The sequence below is a fragment of the Gadus macrocephalus genome, chromosome 4 (genome assembly GCF_031168955.1).
Source record: "Gadus macrocephalus chromosome 4, ASM3116895v1".
Classification (NCBI taxonomy): Eukaryota; Metazoa; Chordata; class Actinopteri; order Gadiformes; family Gadidae; genus Gadus; species Gadus macrocephalus.
In genome coordinates this window covers 7,250,679-7,277,078 of record NC_082385.1, presented here as the reverse complement: position 1 = coordinate 7,277,078, position 26,400 = coordinate 7,250,679, and the positions used below count along the sequence as shown (strand labels likewise).

The 26,400-nt window shown below is 42.1% G+C and overlaps 1 protein-coding gene across 1 annotated transcript; it reads right to left on the bottom strand.

Moving 5' to 3' along the window:
- Nucleotides 1–804: 804 nt before the first annotated feature.
- ube2g1b (ubiquitin-conjugating enzyme E2G 1b (UBC7 homolog, yeast)) lies at nt 805–9,331 on the bottom strand. The gene is made up of 6 exons (XM_060049779.1): nt 9,052–9,331; nt 8,526–8,628; nt 8,340–8,437; nt 3,710–3,888; nt 3,172–3,279; nt 805–2,510 (listed from the first exon to the last, which is right to left on the bottom strand). The coding sequence occupies exons 1-5, from the start codon at nt 9,092–9,094 to the stop codon at nt 3,193–3,195; spliced, it is 510 nt and encodes a 169-aa protein (XP_059905762.1). The 5' UTR covers nt 9,095–9,331; the 3' UTR covers nt 805–2,510; nt 3,172–3,192.
- Between the last annotated feature and the right edge of the window lie 17,069 nt (nt 9,332–26,400).

The window sequence follows — 26,400 nt, the reverse complement described above, 5'->3', positions numbered from 1 at the left end:
TGGGGGAAATAATAGTCAGCACATTAAAACAAGGGGTTTAAAGGCCCAGATTAGAAAATGAGACATGAGAATACGAACGTTAAATCACAAATCTTCTCATATCCAGATTTATTGCTTATTTTCACAATTGAAACACGCTCAAATAAATCAATGTTATTCCATTGCAAACATAAACCTTCACTCAAACAGCTTGTGCATAAAATCAGTTGTGCAATTCAGCACCACCATGACATCAGTACCATTAAGTACAGTGTAATAAGTCAAAGTGGATACCAAGTAAAGTACTCACAAAATGGGACAAGGTAGTTCAATGCTGGTTAAACATCAGAATATTGATATTCAGGATATTGAAATGCATTGAATGCACATGTTGGATGAAACTAACGTCTTAGATTGCAGCACAGTATATGTAACACTTGTCAATGTACTTTAAAGTATTTCTCCACTTTAAATGCTTGTTAATGTACCTTCAATTAATATTTTCAGTCACCCCCTCACTGAATGCTACGTTATACCTGTATAGCCTATAGCAATCACGGACCAACACTTGACCACCTCCTCAGAGTGAAGGATATCTGTCCAAAGTGCTTATAATTAGACTGCCATTCACCCAGGACAAAATAAATTAATCAAAGTGAATCAATTGACTATAGCTTTTCCATTCAAGTCATGGATGCAAGGTGTAATTTTTTCATATTTACACATAATGTAATGATATTAATGTAGGGCTTGGGACGTCGCCTTTGACACAAGCAGTACGCACACGTTCGTTAGGGTTATCAAAGGAACACACACACCTTGGGATAGTTTTCAAATATTTATATTACACAAAAATATGCTTGAGCTCATTTGCTTTTTGCTCGTGGATTGTTAGTCACGATCAAGTATTTCAGACTTAAGTTAGGATAAGTCTTCTGATACAAATGTAACTAAATTCAAGTTATCTCATCATTCATGCGGGGTCTGAAATGAAAACACAAGACATGTGGGCAAATTGTTTCATGGATTTGGGGGGATTCTTTCGTATACATCAAATAATATATATATCGATATGTATAGATATATTATGTGAATGTTACAGGTGACATTTGTGTGTGATGGTCATGAGTTTGGTGCCTTCTCAGAACTGCCACAGAGGCTTATAGATGAGAATGTATTTTAGACCCCACTTGCAGGGAGTCAAAGTAAGGCAGCATGTGGACATGTATGCCCCTCATGAGAAGGAACCCCTCAGCAAGGTGGAATTGCGGGGATTGTGGGGAAAAACAGATTCTAAACTTCTGAAATGTTAACACACATCAGGATTGCATCAACAATGGCTCAGCATGGCAGACTGAAAACAAAATACCCAAACAATCATGCATTTCATGTATCTAAATAAATAGTTTAGAAAGTCTCATAGCAAAATGTCTAGCAAATCTGTGCTTAATCAATTTGGAGTTCCCCTTCCTTCCCCCCCCCCCCCCCCCCCCCCCCAGCAGACTTGCATAACATGAAATGATAAAAACAATGTTATATTCGGTTCCAGAATGTTGTATTATTGTTAATTTTAAAAGTTTGAGCAAATAATTCGTATTAGTAGTTATATTACTTAATTGTGTCGCCCAATGCAGTTGATACAACGTAACAGCATTTGCACAGGTCATAGAAGGAGGAAGCAATTAAAGGATAGTTTTTTCTTCAATGCTAATGACAATGTTACAATGAATGAGCCTCGTTGATTTAATACATAATGAACAACTGTCGAAATCCAGTCATATCGCCACTACAGCGTCAGAATACCCAGTTGACCTCTTTCTGAGAAGACAGTCATGTGACTATCATCTTAACAATCCAACGGAATGTCAAGTTGTACCTTATTTAATCAGTTCTGCCTGTGGTCTGGTTCACGGCAAACCATATTTTGAATAACTCCTGTCACTGCAAGGACTGTAGGGGCCTTCGTTTTAGCAGAGGCTCAACGGTCAAATCCAATTCCGTTTGATAACAAAGCTTGAGTGAAATGCAAATTGAAAATATGTTGAATACTAACAAACCCAAGTTCTTTCTCTCTCTCACACACGCACACACACACGCACACTTCAATTAACACTGCACAAAAGGAGCTTTTGCTTTTTTTTTTACTTTTAAGTGTGTAATGTGGAAGTTATTGCCAAGACAGTTCCATATTGTAAGCCTAGGAAATGTGGGGAATAAAATAGTGTCAAGAAAGCGCAACACAAACCGATTTGACAATAGAGGTTAATATTAAATCCGTCATTCACACACCAATTTCTTATACAATGGATATCATACTGGCAAATGGAAAAAAGAAAGACCTAAAATATCTAAATAAATGTGTTTACCACCACGATGGTACTTGAGTTTTCACAGCTTTCAAAAGTAGACATCCTTGCGTGTTATTTTAGTGTGCAGGCAATCGTTCATTCATCCGTTCAGAAGAACTGCGAGGGGGTGTTACGTTGACTTTTAAGTGCAACCCCTAGTGCAATTCATCAGTCAGATCCATCCTGAAAATACAAAACACATTTTACATCCATTAATGATGGAAGTAAAGTATTTCCTTTTCACCTATTGTGTCACACTTCAAGATACGTCATTTTGATTCATCACTTTTGCATACATTTATAGTGTCCTTAATTAACGAATGCTGAAGCGGTGTGAACTGGTGGGTTGAGCTTAAGGGATGACCTTCGTCTAATCGCGGAGTGTGGTTTCGTCACGCATTGAAGTATCTACCTGGTTATTTATAAGTGGCGGATAATGGACCACAAGAGTGAAAGGGACTTGTTTGCTGCATACCAAAACTAGGCTACGATACTTATTTTAAAGGGAATTGTGCATCAAACGCAAATATCACAGCGTTTACTGGATTTACAGATAAAATACAGTCCTTGAATTTTGTGTTGCGTCTTTCAATGAATGGTCTCAACAACTCCAGACGATGCAATTGTGCCACATCAAGGCCAGCAAAATCACTGCAAGCTGGTACAATGCCAGCTTCTGAAACGACCTCTGTTCTGAACTAGCCATTGTACATCTAGGTGGACACGCCCGCTTGTGATGTCAAACATACATTGGATTTTGATTGGTTCATCAACCTCAAAGCTGGGGGTAAGATTAGGCCCTTAAGTGTAATTCAGCATTGAGCATGGATTTAGGTGTGCCTACCTTCTTCTCGGGTCAGATTTTCTAGTCAAAAGCCATCTCCTGGCTTTTCCTCACACAGCGCGCTACCTTCTTCTTGAACTCTCCGTTCGGGTCTTCCCGCCACTCTTTCTGCAAATGTTATCACAGAGATCACAACATGAAGTAACAGCTGTTCATATAGCAGCATCAGACTCATAAAATATACTGTAACGGTTGCTTATAGCAGCAACAGCATTGTAACCCTTCTGTAGGCAACACTTTGGAATCCTGGACGAGTGGCAACTATTTTATACAGTTTCATGGACCACTTAAACCATTTAAAAACGTTCATATATTCCCACTGCTGTGAATGGCCTTTTAGGGCGATGTCGTGTAATGTGACAAAAATATGAATTAATCATATTTAAATATGAATATTATGGATGAACGATGGTTCAGCTAGTTTGAGCAACTATTTCATGCCACCGTCTGGCTGACTGGTAGACGTCCAAAGCCTTCCGCTAAAGAAGAGTTCCTACTTCCACTAGTATCCATGAGCTTGACCGGTGATGTTGCTTACAGCTGCATCCACATTGGCAGGAGAGTCTCCATTGGGGTCCGCCAACATGGAGATGACGCTGATCATGATGGTCTCCACAGTGTGAATGGGCAGCCAGCGCTCCTCTGGCTTCTCGTAGCCATATTTGTCCTCTCCGGGCTCATGCAGGATAGAGATGCACACGTCGCCATTCTTGGCCACTGTTGGAAAAATATAAAGTGAGGGGGAGGATTTGGAATCAATTAGTGATTGAGTTCCCCCTAGAAAAGTTGTTAGGAATACATGTGTGAGACGTTGTGATACGTGGGTCGTGGGTCAGGATCGCCCTTCTAGTTCAACATTAGCTAGCAATTGGTTAAATGTTTAACTGGGCTATAGGTATCAGTTTCTTGTCAGTGGAAGATGATTGGGCGTCATTTTCTTATGTTACATGGTCAGTAAAGGATCGGTAAACAGCCTGCTATAAAACCTAATGCAAGATTTTGTTTTGCATTTTAGTCACCTGTGTTTATACATTATTGCACTGTTGAGCATATTTTCCCTACTCTTAACGCATCAAGAAAATATGACAAATCGATTTATTTAAGGGATATTCCTACATCACGCCTAGGGTTAGCCCTCCATTCAATGGCGGTTCTACACAGGGGCCTTTGCGGGCCAGTGCCCCTGTAGACATGTCCCTGCCCCCCCCCCCTTGTGGCCCCCTCGTGCTGACCAAATAAAACAATTATGATTTTACGAACCAATGCGACGCATCGTTCTGCATAGGTCAATTAGAGCGGCGCACCCAAACAACGTGCTGCTGCTGCTGCTCGGTAAATGAGAGCTCAGCGACTACTCTCGGAGAAAGGAGACCCGATTTCTCCTGTGGCAAGAGTCGAAGCTAAGCAAAACGATTTCATTTCGTGAATTACTTGTTCTTGCACATAACCGTGTTACTGTAGTTCCTCACACTAATGATGAACTAATTTAAACTAATTTGTGCCCCTTTGGTTAAACACTGGCCCCTCCTTGGCCCCCCTAGTAAAATGTGTCTAGAACCGCCACTATCTCCATTGGAACACCTAGGGTTAGCCCTACAGGGGACCTCCTAGGGTTAGCCCTACAGGGGACCTCCTAGGGTTAGCCCTACATTGGAACACCTATGGTTACTCCTATAGGGTAACAGCTAAAGCTATATGAGCAAGGAGCCTAAGGCCTAAAAAAAAAAAAAGTTTGGTTCCTGTTGGTTGTCAGTTGAGGTCATGGGTAGGTAGGGAATTTATTTTATTTTTTTATTTTATTTTTTCCAGCGGCAGCGAATGATAGGTAGGTTGTTTTAATTTAAAAACGAGAAAATTCGCTCATCCTTGTACAGAATGAAGAGGTGCTGTACCAAAACGTAATTATAGTTTGCATCAAAAAAATCATTTTTTTTTTTTTATAAAGCTCATAAAATAATTTGGGTCGCACATAAATTGACAGGGTCGGTCGGAAACCGGAACCAAACAATTTTTTTTTTTAGGCCTAATGAACATGTTCTGGTATTTTTCCAGGGTCGCAAAAGATATCACATTGGAATACCCAAGACTATTCTCTCCATGGGAATACCCAAGACTATTCTCTCCATGGGAATACCCAAGACTATTCTCTCCATGGGAATACCCAAGACTATTCTCTAAAGCTATTCTTTCCATGTGAATAGCTAAAGCTATTCTCTCCAGGTAAATGGGTCAGAGCGGTGCTACCACCTCTCAACCCATGTTCTGCTGATGATCTTGTAGAAAACTTTAATTTGAAAATTTTGAAAGTCATAGATGTCATTGCACCTTATAAGGTTAAAACGATTTCTGGAAAGCAAAAAGGCACCCTGGAGAAAAGCTGCTTCTGTAACAGCACAGAAAAAAGAATGCAGGAAGGTTGAACGCATCTGGCGTGAAACAAAACTTCACCATGATATCTATAAAGAGAGCCTCCGTGCCTACAATTTAGACTTAAAAAGTGCTAGAGAAACATTTTTCTCCAATATCATTAAAACCAACACTAATAATGCAAAAACCCTATTTGCAACTGTTGACAGACTGACTGACCAACCCCCCCCCCCCCAACACAAATTCCTCCGATCTCCATTCCACGCAGAAATGCAATGAGTTTGCAGCTTTTTATATTGATAAAATTGAAGGCATCAGACGCGCCATCAATATCTCCACTTCAAACAAAAATGTTGGACTACCACCCTGTTCAGGCAAAAGTAACGTGGCAAGGATGGCATGCTTTAATGTTATACACTCTCAAACTCTTGTGGAAACTGTGACACAACTAAAGCCATCCACCTGTTGCCTTGATACTTTACCTACCAACCTCTTTAAGAATGCTTTCGACTGCCTCGCAGTAGACATATTGCAGATAGTTAACAACTCTCTCCAGTCAGGCAATTTCCCAAAAGCTTTGAGAACTGCAGTCATTAAACCCCTTTTAAGAAAGCAGAGCCTAGATGCCTCTATTATTAACAACTAGACCAATATCGAATCTACCCTTCATAAGTAAAATCATTGAGAAAGTTGTCCTCCAGCAACTTAATCACTTCCTGGCATCAACTGGTTGCTATGACACCTTCCAATCAGGATTTCGACCCCTGCCCAGCATTGAGACCGCCCTTATTAAAGTTGTAAACGACATCCGTCTTAACACAGACTCTGGCAAAACCTCAATACTAATGCTACTTGACCTCAGTGCTGCATTCGACACTGCAGACCATACAATACTATAGGTTAGAAAACTCCTGGGTGGGGCTTTGAGGCACAGTCATAAAATGGTTCAGGTCCTACCTACAAAATAGAAACTACTTGGTTTCCATTGGCGACTTTGTATCAGAATCAACCAACGTGACATGTGGAGTCCCACAAGGTTTGATCTTAGGACCCTCTTTATTCAACATCTACATGCTCCAACTAGGGCAAATCATGCAAAATAACAATATTGACCATCATTGCTATGCTGATGACACGCAAATCTATATATCGCTATCACCAAATGACTATCGGCCCATAGATCTGCTGTGCCAGTGCATTGAGCAAGTAAAAGAATGGATGTGCCGAAATTTCCTTCAACTAAATGAGGACAAAACAGAGATAATTGTATTTGGTTCTAAAACGGAAAGGCTTGTAACCACTCAACTTCACTCTGTCCCTGAAAAACTCAATCAAAGCCAGAAATGTATGGGTTATCTTGGATTCAGATTTACATTGACAGTCATATCAAATTAGTTACAAAATCTGCATATTATCACCTTAAAACTGTAGCAAGACTTAGAGGGCTCCACCGAAGACTTACAAAAACTTGTACATGCCTTTATCACTAGTAAGCTTGATTACTGCAATGGTCTCCTTACAGGTCTCCAAAAACAAACTCTGAGGAAGCTTCAGCTTGTTCAGAATGCTGCTGCTAGAGTTCTAACAAAGACCAAAAAATTTGAACATATTACACCAATTCTGAAATCGTTACATTGGCTTCCTGTAGGTCAGAGAATTGATTTTAAAATCATGTTGCTAACCCATAAATCCCTACATGGTATAGGCCCAAAATATTTAACTGATATGCTTCCACTACATAAGCCTTCTAGAACACTAAGATCCTCTGAGACAAATCTGTTAATTATAAACACGAAACATGGGAAAGCAGGATTTAGTTACTATGCAACAAATAGCTGGAATAAACTCCCTGAGGATTTAAGACTTGCCCCAACTCTGAGCACCTTTAAAACAAGACTGAAGACTTTTATGTTTGCTTTAGCTTTCTGCTTAATCTTGAATACATTACACTTTCTAAAAAGCTTTTTTAACTTTGCCTTTATTTTTCTATCTTAATACTAAAATGCCTTTTTAACTTTCTATTAAACCCATTTCTTCCCATACGTTTTCTTTTACTTATATCTATTATTTTATTGTATGACAATGTTTATATGTGAAGCACTTTGTGTCTGCCTTGTGTATGAAAAGTGCTATATAAATAAAGTTGCCTGGCCTTGCCTAAATAGATAGGGCTATTCTCTACATGGGAATAGCTAGGGCTATTCTCTTTATGGGAATAGCTAGGGCTATTCTCTTTATGGGAATAGCTAGGGCTAGGGCTTTTCTCTTTATGGGAATAGCTAGGGCTAGGGCTATTCTCTTTATGGGAATAGCTAGGGATAGGGCTTTTCTCTTTATGGGAATAGCTAGGGCTATTCTCTTTATGGGAATGGCTAGGGCTATTCTCTTTATGGGAATAGCTAGGGCTATTCTCTTTATGGGAATAGTTAAGGCTATTCTCTACATGGGAATAGCTAGGGCTATTCTCTACATGGGAATAGTTAAGGCTATTCTCTACATGGGAAGACCTGGGGATACTATACATCGGAATACCTAAGACATTTCTACATGGGAATACTGTAGGCCTCTCTGACACCCAGCAGCTGACCCATAAAGTCATGGCTAGGTCAGGCCCCATTACCTCGAAGAAATAACTTGTGTGTAACGTATATATAGTTTTCTATGACGCTTGTTGGCTTTGATGTATCTAATAAACACTAATATGTACCAATGTACTTATACATAAATGTTTATGATAAATGGAAATAATGCTTGTTACCGGTACATCAACTAACAACTATATGTTGATCATTTATCCTTACCATTAGGATGCCATACTTCTGTTATGAACTTCATCTTCGGCGGTCTCAAAGGATAATCTTTGGGAAATATCAAGTGAGCCTTGAAGAAACCGCCCTCGCTGCAAGTAAGAAAGGGTTGGTTGTGAGTTAGATGATATGGAAGAAAGTGAATGCAACTGATCGACTCGGTCATAGTATTCAACTCACAACAGGGTATCTTGTGGTCCGATAACAACGACCTCCCACTGGTATATGTCATCGTCATCGATGAGACCTGCAGAAAAGCCTTCCACTGGATTCTTGTTTAGCTCTGGAACAATAGCACAGTGCAAATTCATATGAGAATAGCCATGTTATTCTTATTGTCACCTATATGACATAACCTATATGTCATGACGTTATGAGAATTGAAGTAACCTGGATGCTGTGTTATAGGGCCGAAAAGGATCACGACTATTTTGAGCCAATGGTGAAATCGCCCGAACATACACCGGGTCAAATACAGACACACACACATGCCATGTGTGACATAATGGACGTTTTGACATGCGATTATCAGACGCCGCCTCATGGCTAGCATTACGTGACACAAATGTTGCTACTTGGATTAAGCTACAATTCGCTAACCCAAGACCAGACATCATACAAAATGAAAATCTGTAAGTCACTGTGGCAGGCTGCTCATCTGATCCGCAGGCGAACCTTTAAACTAAAGCCGAGCAGGCTAACTTACCTCCGAGTTGTTTACGCAGTAACAGATTTGATTGTTCTGTCATGTTCTATTAACGAGTTGAGTTCTATGAGAAAACGAACTGCCAGTACAGTTGAATGTAGATACTCGGCTAAGGTAATTCAACGTCGTCCACGTTTCTTCTCAGGCCTTGTAATTGGCTCACGGTGAATCTCAGCAACAACTCAAGTTACAAGAAATGAGGGAACCACCGACAAGCCAAACAAAACTTCTCGCATGCGCCCCTGTGCCGAACTTCCGGGATATTGCGTGGGTTGACACTCGGGGGCGGAGCATAGTGCTGACGTCAGATATATAAAGCCTTGAGCAACCCTTCGGTACGATGTAAAAAAAACAACAACTTTAAAATATAAAAAAACACACACATTAATAACTGACTTTGTTGTTGATATTTAGTGTTGACGTGACGGAATAAGAATTCAAAACGTTGAATGTTCGATCAAAGGGGATCGGCCAAAACTATACAGATCCCTATTATTATTATTATTATTATTATTTTTATCGTATTTTCAAATGCAATTACTTGCGTTTAAGGGCAATAGGGAGTAAAAATCTTGATGTATGACTAACATAATCATACCGTACGTTGTTTGTGTTAGTGCCCTGTGTGTGGGGTTGCTGTGCCCGGGGGAAAGACTAGTGTTAGGGGAGGTGATTTATCTATCATACACTGTGGTGGACGCTCCCACTTGTGATTTCACAAACATATCTCATTTGAAAAGGCATTTAGCTATTCAACATCTTATCTGGTGGTAAAATAATGTCCATTTCAATTGTCAATGTATAATAACCTCTTTGTTGCATATTAACTTAACACACATTTAATAACCGTAACTATTTGCACCTTCATATATATTATAAATAATGTTCTCTTGTTTGTATTTTACAGTATGGATTGTGGTGTGGGAACGATTTAAAAGCCACATCAAAATGACAAAACTATAGGAAAAAACGAGATGACATCTGCCCTGAGTTGAGAGGAGACGTACAGCACAAAAAAACAGAATGCAGGAAGGCCTTATCTTGAACAAAACAAGCCCCATACAGTGTCATGCAAAATTCCCCTGTCCATACTTTCACGGCCTTCCCATCCATTAAGAAAGGCAGTGTCAAACGCTTTTGAATTTTGGTGTAATTACACCACCAAGTTCACAACATTGAGGCCTGTGTAGGCTGCCTGTTACTTAGGATTCCAATGTTTTCAATTATTTAAGAAAATAAATAGAGGCCCATCCTCAAAAAAAATATTATTATTATAAAATAATATTATTATATATTTATAGAATGAACAATGCTTTAAAAAAAGAAAAATGCTTTAATTTGATATCTCTGCTCAATGAAGTGATGTACCGCTAGATGGCAGTGTGAGCTTCACATTGAATACAAACAGTCTGACACAGTTACGATGGAAACCCAATGTGTTCAATATCTGACAAAAGTGAATTAAGAATTTTTGTAACCCCCTCTTTGTACATCCAGGGGCGCAATTACACATGCCAGAATATATATGATGATGAGAGGGGTATTAGTCATTCACTTTCTACTCCGTTCTACAGGATTCCACTGCTGTCAACTGCTTTCGACCTACCTACCTCTGGACACAAAATGTCCTTCGGCTTAAGCTTCTTACCTTGTTCAATTCTGTTTATATTCCTTTCCATATTGGGTGTTTGGCTAAGCCATTGGTAAATACATTACTGAGTTGTCATTGATAGCCAATTGTCATTTAGTGTCGGCAATGTCAAGCAGAATAATGTGAAATGTCAAAAGGACTAAAGCTATGTAAGAAAGATGCAAGCATAATTATCCAGGTCACGAGACAAAAAAGGGGTAATGCTACCGTTTACCTCCTTTAAAATTACCATAAGAGACAAGACTGGGAAATGGCTGCTGGCATGAAACGTTGACCTTGAAATAGAATAGTAATGTTCTATCCAGCGAATGTCAGCTGAATGCTTACCCTTTTATACCATATACATTCAATGTTGTGTTATTGAAACCAGTCCCAGAGCTGTCATCTTTCTGCGCTGCATCTGCCATTATGACAGCTCTGTGCATCATGTTTTTCCTAAAACATGCAATTTTGACTAGTACAGCAAATAAAGCACTGTAATATGTATTGTCGGATAAAACTGACATTTAAAACCATCCACCACCACAATCATTTGCAGTTGTCTTGCAGTGGTCTTCCCTTACTTAGTGTCATATTAAGTTAAGGGGAGTACCCTTGAAACAATTCAACACCCTGCATGGAAGATTACCTCCTCCTTTGATTTAAAATCCAACTGCCTCACACAAGCGCTCACACACGCACACGTATACACATACACACAGACGCACACACACACTTTATTTATTTATGTTACGTTTCATGTTGGTTGTTGTAATGTACTTATGTACTTTATGTACGCATTTGTGTGTGTGTGTGTGTGTCTGTATGCGTGTGTGTGTAAGTGTGTATGTATCTGCTTAAGGTTTATGTACATATGAACGTGTATGTGTGTGTCTGTTTGTGTGAGTGTTTGCATGGATGTGTGTGTGTGTGCGTGTGTGAGTGTGTGTACAGTGTCTGTGTGTGTGTGTGTGTGTGTGTGTGTGTGTGTGTGTGTGTGTGTGTGTGTGTGTGTGTGTGTGTGTGTGTGTGTGTGTGTGTGTGTGTGTCTATGTGTGTCTGTGTGTGTGTCATTATGCATGAATGTTGTATGATGCTTATAATGTTTTTTGTTGTGATATTTGTGTCTTCTATTGAGGACTAGGGAAACCAAGGTTAATTAAACATGAACGACATCGAGTACACGGAAAAGCTTTATGAATGCACAGTATTCACAGGACAGGCGGCACACAGAATGCTAAAAGCATTTCTTTCTGCCCAAGGTTCATCCCCTGCAATGACAGGCTTGGAGGAAGAATAAGAGAGAGCAAGAGAGAGAGAGAGAGAGAGAGAGAGAGAGAGAGAGAGAGAGAGAGAGAGAATGATGATGAAGAAATGATTCAGAGTACAATGAGACTCAGGTGGCAAACAAATAATTTTTTCTTTTTCTGTGAAACATACATTTTGATTTGTTAACCCGCTACTGTGACAAACCCAGGTGGCATATACACACAGGGTGGGGAAACAGCAAAAAGTATCATGATTCTTTTTGCATCTCTCATCAATATGCCAGCCCCTGCTCAGATGAGCGCTAAATTGAAAGGATGTACTGTCTGTATTCAACGTGAGGGTTCCCCAAAAGATCATCCGTCTCCATTTATTCCTGCTAATGGTAACCCTCACACAACACCGTTTAGCGTTAAAAAGGTTTGAGATTGCGGTGAGCATTCTGGGAACATGAAACTGCGATATGATATCTATCCTGTTACTGTTCATACCTTTGTTGCCCTTTTATTCCCAGCGAATGGAGGAAGGTTATGGCGGTTCTTCTGTTGGATTGACTGTATTTCTCTGTCATTAAATACTGTTGTTGCTAGTATTTGCTCTCTGCCTGTTGTCATTATATAGTTTCTTTGTGTGTTTTTCTTTATTTGTTGCTCTCCGCTTCTCTACATACATGCATAAACACCTTACCCAGTCCCCCACATACAGATACACACACCCCCACAAACACATAAACACCCACCAACACACACACACACACACAAACACACACACACACACACACGCACGGACGCACACGCACACACTGACCCATGTATACACACTCGCTTCCTGCATCACTGCCCATCTCTCTAGCACTCCCTCTCCCTTATTCCCTCACATTATCTATCTCTATCTTTCTCTATATTGCTTACACACACAGACAGACAAACACCAAAGGCCAACACACGCTCACCTAGATTCAGACACACACACACACACAAACACAACGGTGCTCAATCCCTCACTTTCTGCATCACTGCTGCCTGTATCTCTCTCACTCCCCCTCTGTCTCTCATTCTTTCAAACACACACACACACACACACACGCACACACACACACACACACAGGCAAAACACACACACACACACACACACACACACACACACACACACACACACACACACACACACACACACACACACATACACACAGGCAAAACACAAACACACAAAAACACACACACACACACAGACACACATGCACATACATACAGGCACAAACACCCACACACATTTACAAACGTCAAAGAATAGAACAGAAGGAAGCACAATAATAATTCTTGATTTATTTGGCTTCGATGCTTATTATATTTTACTGTAACTGCGTCTGTATTGGGGTCGATCGATTGGCTCGCTGAGCATTCTGCATACATCAGTCTATGCATACTAATTTCATACCCCCCCCCCCCCCCTCCCCACGCTTCCCCAAGCTTTCGTCTCCAAGTTTTTTAGCTTTTTGTGATTAACGACAGGCATGCTGTTGCAGGTAACAGAGAAAATACGAGTGACGTGTCCAAGTCTGTCGTGTTGTCTGCTTTGCATTAGTTGTTTGTTGTTCTTTGGCCCCGGCAGCTTTGCTTTGTTGTGGATTGAGGGGAGGACAAAATAGAGGCGACGGCTGCAATTTTATCCCTATTGGCCTCTTGGCAAATTGGCCCTTTATCAAGCAGGAGGCCCATCTATTAGGTCCGGGACGGGTATTGAAATTGCCCAAGCGGCCCTAAATCAGACCAATGGATGGGCCTTTATCAGAGACAAGGCCGTCATCACTCTGGAGTGGCCGCAAGGGGAGGCACTACTCTGCTTAACAGCCCATCCCTTATCCCCATACTGATGGATGTGCTCTACTTGACCTCCCTTTGACCAGGAGCAGTTGGACGGGGAGGGGGGGGCGGGGGCAAAGCATTGCTTAACCTGGGTCATCAACCCCACCTCCCCCCCCCCCCCCCCAACCCCGCGGTGTGAGTGTGTGTGTGTTTACCTTCTTGTCTTTCTCTTCTCTCTCTTGTTCTCTGTAACTCATTTTGGGTTGTGATGTGCTTTGCCCTCTCCATCCCTCCGTCCCTCCTCCCCACTCAGGACGCTCACTCTAACCGCCTTGTCGGGTCTTTCCCTCCTCGCTCTCGCTCTCGCTCTCTCTCTCTCTCTCTCTCTCTCTCTCTCTCTCTCTCTCTCTCTCTCTCTTATTTCCCTCATCTCTTTGTCTCTTCCAGTGGTTCTTCTCTTCCCATCCTTCGCTCTCCCCGACCACATCCATTTCCGTGGGTGAATCAATGCAAATAAAGCGCCGGTGCCTGTGAAAAGAGACAAGACAAACGGCCGCTGCATTGTCAGACGTGTCTCAGACAGCCCGCGGCACCCCCCCACCACCACCTAACGGGTACTACTGTCCTTCTGTATACTGTATGTGTCCCTGGTGTGATTCTGCCTCTTTTATAAGTAAGGGAAATCTTCATTCCCTGTCTGGCATGTTGAGACTGGATTAGATATCATAAAAGGGTCGCGAAGCGTGAATCATGAGCGCCGACTGCAAATGATTCCAATCATATGTGCGTATGACGGCGGTACGGCCCGGGTTGAACCCCTCTGACCTTTCCCATAAATCGTTTGTGAAGTCCTCCTCCATGGGGAGTCATGGTGTCGCTTGAGCCTTCGCAGATCGATTCCATGAGTTGTGGTGGCCGTGGTAATCAAAACAAAAGAACAACAACCCCCTTTCAAAGCAATCATTTTTAATCATGCTTTAACTGCGCCGCCTCGGTTTGAGGAGAGTTCATTAACAATGTAATTCACAGTCATTGCATTTGTAGAAACTCGCTGTTAATCGCTGAAAGTAGAATCACCCCGCTGTGTCATTTCAGTTGTTTAAAAAGTCAACGGCATCTCTAAACGTTGTTTAATATGTCCCCACTTGGCTCTTATTTCAGACACTAAATGACAAGATTCAATTTCTTTTTTTTTCTATTGTAAAAAACAACATCAGCCATCAGCCTTGAGCAAGACTAAAACACATACTCGGAAATGCAGCGCACCTGGGACTTGACAATTTCAATTAAATACAAAGGCCACTCTCTGTCCTTGGTAGCACAAGGTAAAGTAAAAAAGTACTCTTAGTAAAGTGCCAATCATATTTACAAGAAACCAATTGTGAAGTTCTGAAAGGTTCTTATCCCCGAAACGCTCCTGACTCACCCTCACTTTATCTGTGAGGGTGTTATCAGCCCTGGGACAACCTGGCTTAGCCTGGGCCTACAGCATCGGTAAGGTCTATAGGTATGGAGGAGGAGGGCTGGAGGGGGGGTAGCACCCCCATACAATAAACACACATACCGGACACCAGCAGAAAGTAAAAGAGGTTGAGACTCCCGCTGTCTGAGAAAAGATGGGGGGAGTTGGGGACAGACCTCATGAATTAAACAGTGGTGGTGAGCGAGAAAGAGTATGACATTTTTTCCTTTCCGCTCTGTCCACCGGGATTATCCGCCATGCCCGGGAAATCACCTGGAGAGAAGCGGTGGCGATAATGGGGCTGCCAAAAGCGCAACTCACTCTAATAATTTGATGTCTTCTTGTGAGGTCCAGAGTGGCACTGAAAGAGCGAGCTGTCCGTCCTGGGGGCGGAGGAGGGGGACGGACGGGGGACGAGGAGACAGGAGGCGTTCTGTTATCGCAAAGGAATCATTTGTGTTTACTCCTCCCCCCACCTGTCGTGCGGATCCAAAGGGGTTATTTTCGAAATGAGTCCCACTCATTACACGAGTAATCATCAATTATTCAATATGCGGTGATGAGCCCACTGTAATCCGCTTTACAAGCCATATCACAATTAACGAACGGATCTTGCGTTTGTATACTCCCCCCCCCCCCACACATTGTCAAATTGGGCTAGCCGCACAGCGCAGAGGAACACAAGGCGAGTGAACGCCACTTGGCTGCACAGCCGATGACATTGCCTCTGCTTGGATTCAGGGACGACCCCGTGCGCTCCCTCAGAGAAGGACACATCGTCACATGATAGATGGCGATGGGTGCATGACAGGTCAGGGAGGGACAGACGAGTCAGCAGGTCTTCTCGTGCCGGAGAATCAGTTCACACTGGAACGGGGTTAAGCGGATTCAGGAGACTTTGGAGGAGAACGTGAGGAGTTCAAGCTTTCTTCAAGTGACCTCCAGAACGCTAATATCCAATTCTTGGAGCTTTACACGACTATTCTTGGCATGCTTATCATGGAGTGTGCCCTCCCCCCCATCCCCTCCACAAACCCCCCCCCCCCCCCCCCCTAGGTTAACCTTCCAGCGAGACGCTGGGTGGGCGGAACCTGTTGAGGCGCTGGCAAAATGATGAATCACCCTGGAACGCGGAGGGGAAGTTTCAGTGTTTGCCATGAGAACAGAGTTTAGAGGTTTTGCGGGCCACTGCATTGTGCAAACAATTCACAAGGCATTGTGAAAAACACTCCAGTCCATGAGCCATCTTCTTCCCTTATTCCTATCAAATTTTTAACGCTATAAACTAGTCTTCCTCAGTGTACCGTTCCTGCTTCTTAATTCTCTGTGTCTGTATTTAATGGAACCAGCTTTAAGAGGTAAGATGGTCATTATTTCAGATAATTATTGATTGTTGCGGCAGAGCATCATCCAGATCGTCGCATCAATAAAACACATTCATGGAGATAAACAAAAGGCTCGGTGCATTGTTCTTCAAGAGGAGGATGATTAGGATTTTGAGTGACATTTTTTTCTTCTTATAATGATGCCCTGAATCTCACAGGAACAACTCTTAAGAGATATTGTAAAAAGAGGGAGAAACATAAGATACGTCAAGTATACTTTTTTCTATAATAAGGGATATGGTTGCAATTGTATCAATTTAATATTGTATTGCTATGCAGCTCCTCAACCAGAACATCCTTGCTTTGACCCAATCGACACGTTCACAGGCTTATTAACGTTTGACTTGGTTCCTACTTAGTTCACTCAGGCGCCGTTCACACGAAGCCGAAACGGGCGAAACCGTTAAGGCCCATTCACACCCTACGGTAAATACGGATACGGACCGTTTCGTCCGGTCCCGGAGGTGTTTCGTCCGTAAATGGGTCCGTCGCCTCTGAGCTTACGAATCCGGAGTGCTCCGGGAGAACCGGAGCAATACCACCGGAAATCGAGGCGGCAGTATAGAGTCAAAAGTCAGACCATACGCGAAAACAGATAGAGTAGTATAATATCTGATATGTATATATATTGTATTTAACGTTTTATACATATATTATACAATATAAACCTGACCTTTTTATTTCATTTTTCCCCTGCTTTGGCAATGAGTTGTAACTGGTAATTTAACAACATTTTGAGGAGATAATCTGCTGGTTGGTGAGGGGTGTCACATGCCACCGCACACTTTTTGCACTTTCTTTTGCCGATTTCGGATGACGCAAAGCAAAATCATCTTTACAGATGTCATGTTTGCGATTGTCGATGCCGTTAATTTGTGAAACGACAGTCACTGCCCTCTAGGATTTATTGCGTAACATCCATAACAACGCTGAAACCAGACGGAGGTATGAAGGGTAGTTCCGGGGGCAACGTTTGGGGCGACGGACGAATTTCGTCCGGATCCGGAGGTATGGATCGGCCTTTACGGTTTCGATCTATCCGGTTTCGAAGTATCTCCGTAAAGACGAAGCCAAGCGAAACCGGGTAGATCTGTAGAAACGCTGTAGTACACATTCCAGGCCCATAAGGGGCGCTGCTTCTGGTACAGAAATCCAGAAGAAATTAAATAAGAAGAAGAGGCGAGCATGCGCATAAGGGCAGCCTTTATGCGCATGCTCGCCTCTTCTTCTTATTTCATTTCTTTAGAAACTTCTGATTGATCTCAACCAATGACTAAATGCAAATGTTGCAAACAAGACTCACTCACCCACAATATCACCTCAGAAAAGTACAAATCCAGGTACGAGGAGAACTTTGTCCATGCGTGACAGAATCAATGTAATTCTGTCATTAAACAGACTGCAGTGCTAATGGTCGCAGGGGATTCTTGTAAACAGAAGGTCATTCATTCATTAACAATTCTCAACTGCTATTTGAATAATCTTCTGTGACGGCCTCCTTGTCTGTGTTGTTGTAGCTGTCCTTTGTGCATGCACACACATACACATACACACATACACACACGCACACACGCAGGTACACACACACGCACACGCACGCACACACACACACACACACACACACACACACACACACACACACACACACACACACACACACACACACAAATGGTGTTATCTATCTAGAAATGTAATGAAAATGTAGAAGCTGTTTAAACCTTACAAGGGCTATGCTTAAAATATACTGCAACTTTAAACACATTCAACCCAGTATCTAAGAAGGTACACTTTATGAGTCCTATTTGATTCTCATGGTCGTATAACATAATGGTGTCAACCCCATTGAAGCCAACTCTCATTATCGCCGCCTGCTGCGTGACTGACAGAAGCCAAGCAGTGCAAATACAGAGCCTTGAGCCAGCCTCACTTCTAGAGAAACAGTCGGAGCTCCATCCATCCATCCACATTCCTATTGATTTATTCTTTGTCAGGGCTCTGTGTTGTGTGAGTGTGAGTGTGTGTCTGTGTGAGAGTGTGTTTGTGATACTGTTTTTGTGTGTGTGTGAGTGTGGGTGTTTGCGTGTGTGTTGGGTGATTATCCCAGATTACCCAGAGGAAAAGGCAAAGATAACTAGGCCTAAAAAATTTTTTGGTTTGGTTCCGGTTTCCGACCGACCCTGTCAATTTATGTGCGACCCAAATTATTTTATGAGCTTTATAAAAAAAAAAAAAATAATAAGTTTTTTTTGATGCAAACTATAATTACGTTTTGGTACAGCACCTCTTCATTCTGTACAAGGATGAGCGAATTTTCTCGTTTTTAAATGAAAACAACCTACCTATCATTCGCTGCCGCTGGAAAAAATAAAATAAAAAAATAAAAAAAATGCCCTACCTACCCATGACCTCAACTGACAACCAACAGGAACCAAACTTTTTTTTAGGCCCTATCCATATTTTTTAAGGCCATTTGTTGTATTCCCTTTCAACTTTAAAGATGCAGTGTACTTTTTGGAAGTTGGACGTCTCTAGCCCACTATTTAATTTCTCCGCAAGACTTAATTATTTCCGCATGCGAGCGGCGGAGAATATGATCTCTAAAGCCCAGTTCAGACCAAAGATTCACCTTGCAACGGCTTGCAACGAGACGGTTTTAGAACGTCGCAGGGGCGGTGTGAACGGGTCGTTGCAAGCCGTTGCAAGCCGTTGCAAGGAGTTGCAAGGCGTCGCAAGGCGTTGCAAGGAGTCGCCAGAGATTGAACATGTCAAATCGCAAGGTCCAGTTTTAGAAAGCGGCGATTTAACTATTCCTCTTCAGCCAATCACAGCACAGAACAACTTGTACGTCACGGCCTTACTCCGTCCCGGTACCGTACTGTCCACTCCAGCTTAAAAAGATCCGAAATCGAGCCGACGTCAGATGTGAGTTGTCCAGATTGGCGTAGGCACCCTGTTTCTGCCGCTGAAGTACCCAACTGCGGCTCCATATTCTTGGCTTTATAACTCGCCGTCTTCTCCTTTTCATGATTAAAGCCACAGCAAAAACTGCGACCATTTCACTCTCACTAACATAATTAGGCCTGTTTATAATTAAGTTATCCATCTCCAAGTAGTTGAGCCGATGGTGAACTAAGACAGATCAATCTGAAATTCAACTAACGGAAAATGCAATGTATCCAACAACGGGTAATCTAAACTAACTGTAAGCTCCAGCTATTTACTCCAATGCAGATGTAGTGGAGAATGACAAAATTTAGTAACTCTAGCCTACTCTCAAGTAAAATAAAAAGAAAACTAATTGCAAACCTAACTAATCGCAAACCTAACTAATCCCTAACCTACGCAAATGATGATGTTGCGGCTCTCAGCTGTGCCAGAGCGTTCACAGTTGCTATGGAAACCACCTAGCGTCGCAGCCCGTTGCAGCGCGTTGCAGCCGGTGTGAACTGCCCAGTTTTAGAACGTCGCAGCCCGTCTCGTTGCAAGGCGTTGCAAGGCGTTGCGAGTTGCAAGCCGTTGCAAGGTGAATCTTTGGTCTGAACTGGGCTTTATAAAAGGTTCTCTAGCATGAATTCTAGTTCTAGTTTGGAGTATTGCCGTAGTATTTTGCAATACAAGCTGCAGTTATGGGATTCATGAATTCATTTGGTTCTCCTTTGGGAAATCTTTCTCTCCCAATTTTGACCCAGCTCTTAGAGCAGTCGGCTGCTAGAACGGCCCTAACCAACTCCAACTGGTCCATTATAACCCCTATGAAATAAAACGGGTCTATAATCTGTCCAAGTTATTTTAGCTATTTGCTTTGTTGGCAATACAAAGTTCATTGTTGTAGAGAACATTTTTAAAACATAACAAATTGCAGTCATATTCCTAGTCCAACAGGTATAATTTAAGGTCTGCAGAAGAACTGAATCTTTAAAGGCAATACAATTGGCAACGATCGAAAATAATTCTATGATCAAATTTGTCAAAGACAGCCCTTAAATCCATTAGTACTGCCAATGAGCTAGAGTCATTATCCACTGTAAAAACGTCATTGATTGCGCTAGCAACTAGGTCAGTAAGAACCATGGGCCCCATTTTAACGGTCTGAATCGCAAGTGAGAAGCGCCAAGCGCAAGTAGCTTTGTGGGCGGTTCCATGGCGATGTTGCTATTTTACCGGCGCATAAATTACTCTTGCGCCCGGCGCAAATCTAAAAAGGGTTGGTCTGAAGTAGCCTAATTACCCGTAGGTGTGGTTTGGGCTTAACGTGCAATAAACCAATGAGAGTGCCATCTCCCATCCCCTTTAAGAGCCACGAGCGCATTTGAATCTGAAGAGTTGATATTTTGACAGCGCGTTTGCAGTCTCCGATGAGACAGATGCATGACCACATGAATTGCAAACTTCAAATGGCTCAGTTTATGGCCAAATAATATGGCCTAATTCACACATGGAAGAGCGTTTTCTTCCACAACTTCAGAAACACTGAGTCCTCAAATAAGTTTCGGCTAGGAAAACTTAACACACATATGATATGCGGTAATTGTGGTTATATTTAATGACATACGCAATACATTAACAAACATTGTTTCTTACCAGTATTGTATGCATTATCGTTATCGACTTGTGTTCCTAATATGCATGTGTCCCCCCGTTAATATACATTGCCATGGACTGTATTATGCGTTACGTGTTTAGTTTGCTATGTTTAAACAGATGGATGCCCACATGTGCGCCCGCTTTCATTAATTATTTTACACATACACACACTCGCCCGCATTCATTCATTCTTTTTAACACTCACTCGCGGTAAAACAATGTTTTCTCACGATCAAATACTCATCAATCCTAAAAGTTATGGGCTTGTGCACGATGTCTGTGTCAAGAAAATATGTGTTTGCTGTACGGTGTTTACTTTGCAGATGCATTGATTTAAAAGTACAACGTATTACCGCTGTATCAGCTGTTCTTTCCCAAATAATTTACCAAGAACGTGTGGCTAGGTAGATGAGAGAAGCAAAGTGTATGTGCGAGGTGCACAAGCAACATTATGCATGCGCCCTTAAAATAGCATCTGAACGCGCCACCGCGCCACTGACTTTAAACCAGGTATTTCCTGGTTTGTGGCGCAATTGTTTTCTGAAACTGCAAATAGCACCAGGGAACGTTTGGCCAGAACACGCCTTCTCCTTTAGCAAACCCGCCCCTTGGGGCGCAAGATAGTTCCCTAATTTACAGGCGCGTGGCGGTGGAGGGAAAAGAACGCTCTGCGCCAGTTGCAAACTAGCAACGACACATGCGTCAGTGTAGAAAGTAAATTGCGTCGGATGCAAGATAGAGCCATATGTCTTTAACTTGTTTTGTTCGGTATCATCAGCTGATTAGTATTTCACTAATTTTGTTAACGGTATGTTACCCAAAACAATCTACCTAAAGGAGGGCTACCTTACAGTAATCCAATCGCAACAATGAAGAGGATGGCAAGCAGGGAATGTACCGAACCTAGATACCATACCAATGCTTACCTTAAGTCTATAAGGCTACCCTGACTTGTTTAAATCAATTCAAATTAACTCATATAATTGCAGCGTGGTACAATTTGTTATATAAAATCAATGAGCTAGATGTATATGGGATGCATTTGTTGTTTACATCAGTAATACGAAAAATGAAGAAAAACAAAAGAGGAAAATAATTGTCTTATGTCTGGCTTTGTTATTTTCCAAAACTGACGTTTTCCACTCAGGCCTATACCTTGTCAGCAAATTCCTGGCTTTGAGACATGACTTGTTAGCTGGGTATTTCTGTGGCCTATATGTCAATAAATGTGTTGTCAACAATATTTTTATTGATACAATTCTTTCTACAAACAAACATTGCATATTTATCGCAGATTGTTGACTATTATAAATAACCATGAAAATAATAAGTCCATGCGGTCACAACCGTTTAATCTTAAGAACATTTAGTTAGTGAAGTGGTTCCCAACCATCGGGTTGGATTAGCCTCCTATGCAACGCAAACAGCAGTTTACCACTCCGGGCAGTCTGACGAACATTAGCAACGACATACCAATGGAAACACTTTCTAGTCCCTGTGGTCGGGTCAGCCAGTTAATAGTCCATGTGCGGTCACGCTCGTTGGATCACGTCCTCATAGTTGACCAATCGGGTTGCTCGGTCAGGTGGTCTTTGGTCTTAAATCGTTTGCAGCAGACGGCAGACGGCAGCAGCAGGTAGCCATGCTCTGGTAGAGGTTTGGCCTCAGGCTGCGATGTAAGATCAGCAGGGTAAGATGCAAAGGAAGGTAACTGGGGAGCGCTGCGGGCTCAGGCAGCAGGATAAACGGAGGTCCAGGCTGGCAGAGCTGGCTCCTAACCGACCCTGACTCGTGCAACTGCGCCCTGATCCACTCCACCAGCACACATATACAGCTTAAAGGTGACATATCATACCACCGGGTGTGAGTGTGATCCACTTGTGATGTCAGAAGAGGACGATTTTCAAAACCCTAAGTTGGCGTTCCTCGGATCGTTCCTGAGGGCGTTTACGGATGCATTTACGAGTATTTTTAAACATTCAATATAAATTGAATTAATCCATTTGGAAATGCAACAAGAATTTGTTTAACTTAAGATCTTCTTGTTGCTTGGAAACAAACTGATTATTTTAACGGTTGAGTAGGCAGTCCATTTTTCCTGTTTCATTTTTGGAAAGTACATCAGGTCAAGTTTTTTTAGAAATCGGATGAATGAATGAGCAAGAATTTAAAAGACGGGATGGTTATTTTAATATTATTCTGTTTATTATCTAGCTCCGCTTTATTTATTCCTGCACCAACACCAACATGTACATTATTTATTCCTGTTAAAAATACGATAGTATACTATCTTATCATGGTTGTGTTCAAATCCCAAAGCACCTTCAGTATCCCCACCCAATTTATTTTGCCTATCAAAGAAAAAGAATCAAAGACTCTTCATAAAACCTCAGCCATTGGCTCCAGAACCTTTGAGAAGAAACACATCCAAAAACAAAACGCCCCTTGTTTGCATCACAGCCATGTAGGCTTCCTGCCATGGTATGTCTACTTAAATCGTAGATTGGCCCCAGATAGGGCCTAACTGGTCTCCAGCTGTTTTAATGGTGGGGTTTAGCCACCACACATGTCCTCTAGAACAGAAAGTAATTGAAAAAGTAATTGAATCTATTACTGCAAGTGTATCTCTGGCTAGTGCTGGAAGTTACAGAGGCCAGAGGGCTGCTTCCGGTTAGTGCTCTAAGTGTGTGGGAGTGGTTTACAGGGCCCTTCAGTGGGCACTACAGGTAGAAAGGCTGCAATGCAATCTGGAGCCGTCCATCCTACTTAACAGGGGTTGGAGAGCAGTAGCTCGCCGTGGAAAGAGGGGGGCATTTGTGTTGCAGCAAAAAATGGCGAACATGACTGAAATAAAATCGGGGTAACCATAGTAACAACACAGAGTGGCACGCGCACACACACACACACACACACACACACACACACACACACACACACACACACACACACACGCACACTCATGACACACACATCCAACATAAGCATCATCAAAAGTCCCTTGAATGTGTTTTCATTGAAGTTTTATTGAATTACATGTCTTGGCGTGTGATTAGAGAAGAAATATTGCGCCCTTGCTCTGCCACGACCGAACCTGTCTCGTGGCGCTGGTTATTGATATACATCAGAGGATTCTGTCCACCCAGCTCCGTTCGAGAGACGCTGTCAATGGGCTCCAGAACTGACTTGCATGCTAATGACGGACAGATGGCCTGCTAATCAGCGATATTCTAGAAATACTAAATGACAGTTTACTTTAATGACCCGCCGAGGTGATGAATTCATGACAGCGATTCATCAAACATTTAATTTCAAAGCCATCTGCTAGTTTTGGACTCAAGCTGTATTAGACTAAAGACAGCCCCCCCCCCCCCCCCACACACACACACACACACACACACACACACACACACACACACACACACACGCACACACGCACACACACACACACACCACCCCCTTCGTCTGCAAGATAACTCTTTGTTTAAGAAAGTGATGAGAACTTTGTTCATGAAAAATGTCACCTTTCCCACGTCTCTCTTCATTTCTTTAGTCAAAACTTGGGCTCCCTGAGGTTAATATTAGTTTACATTTAATTATATCATACTTTATGACACACCGGCCCTAGTTCATTCTTATTCAATAACATGAGCTACGTCTTCCACTTAATTGCTTCTCTATATGGGTGTGTGTGCTGGGATGTGTGCATGCGTATGTGTTGGGATGTGTGCATGTGTGTGTGTGTGCATCATTGTAAATGCAGATCACAGGTTTTAATCACAGTCATTTGACCTCCCATTGTACTGAAGGCCACTACATGATACCCTTGTCTTTAGATTGAATTAAGAAACCAACAAAACAAAGTATATCGTTCAATGTAGAACCCCTTGAGAAGTTTCCTAAACTCCCAAAGCACCAATGCCGATCGTAGCTGCACCTTAAAAATTTACTTTGGAAATAACCTTATGCAGTCTGGGGAGAGAACGTGTTTTTTCCCTTTATTTTATCAGTTTGATACCCGAAAGATGTCATTCAATAGGGCTTGGAGGTTGATATTAACTTTTTGGCTGCGTCGCATTTGCACCACCTAAAATTGGCCACTTACCCAGAGGCCGGGGACCTAACCAATTAAGTTTAGGGCGAAAGACATGCAAAAGAAAATAACATCGCAAATTTGGTGTTGATAACCCACCTGCCTCCCTCTTTCCTTCTCTGCAAATTACCCAATTTATTTCTTTATCTTCTATTTTCCCAAATGAATAATTGTTGCAACAAATTGGTAATGTTGCTTTAACCCCCATTACTTCTCAACCTCTATTTCTCCGCCAATTTCTCGATTTATGGGGTGAGCATGGCACACTTTTGCTTGCAGCATCATATTTATTTATGCTCAGATTTTCTTTGCTATTATTTTTGAAATCGGTCTAATCAAGACATCATAATTGACCCTATGGACTTACCATTTTAGAATGTCAGTGTACACTGTGCAGGTTTTACTCATCATGACCACAGTGACCATCCAAGTCCCGAGTTATCGGTATATTTAGGTGTATAGGTATATTTAAAATAACACCAGTCTAGGGTTCTAAACGCTTCTTTCATCAAGAGGTGTAGAGAGATGTCAATCAGCCTCAAACTGGCAGTATCGAATTAAATTTTCGGGTGGCAAACGGTCTGGCTAATCGATATCACGGGTGTTCAATGCACACCGGAAACTCCTCTGTGCCTCTACCGCCGGCAGTGACAAAGAACGCTCTCTACCTGGCATTAAAAGTTTCGCCAGGTTATTAGCGAATGATCGCCAGCGGTTGCCCGCGAGTGCTGTGGGCAGGAATTTCATTGCTGAACAGCGCGCGACGGTCTAAGAGAAACAATTGGAATGTCAAAACTTATACTTTCCTCCTCTTGAAGGATTGAGAAGCAGGAGTGATGATTTATTTAATGAACCTTACTATATTAGCCTTATTCACAATCAACAAATATGCAGCAGTCAACACAGATGATCCAATGCGAACCGGTTTTCAAGGTTTCATCCCACTAGTTGGATTCTTTGTTTGACAAAGGAACACACTGGAAGACATTGGAGGCCTACACTAATTTAACACTTTACATTTTATGTTTAACTCTCTTTATACTTCTTAATTATATAAATTGAACCAGCCGCCTGCCAACTCAATGAAATACATGCTGGATTGCTTAACCACATGCTTGCCTACCTGC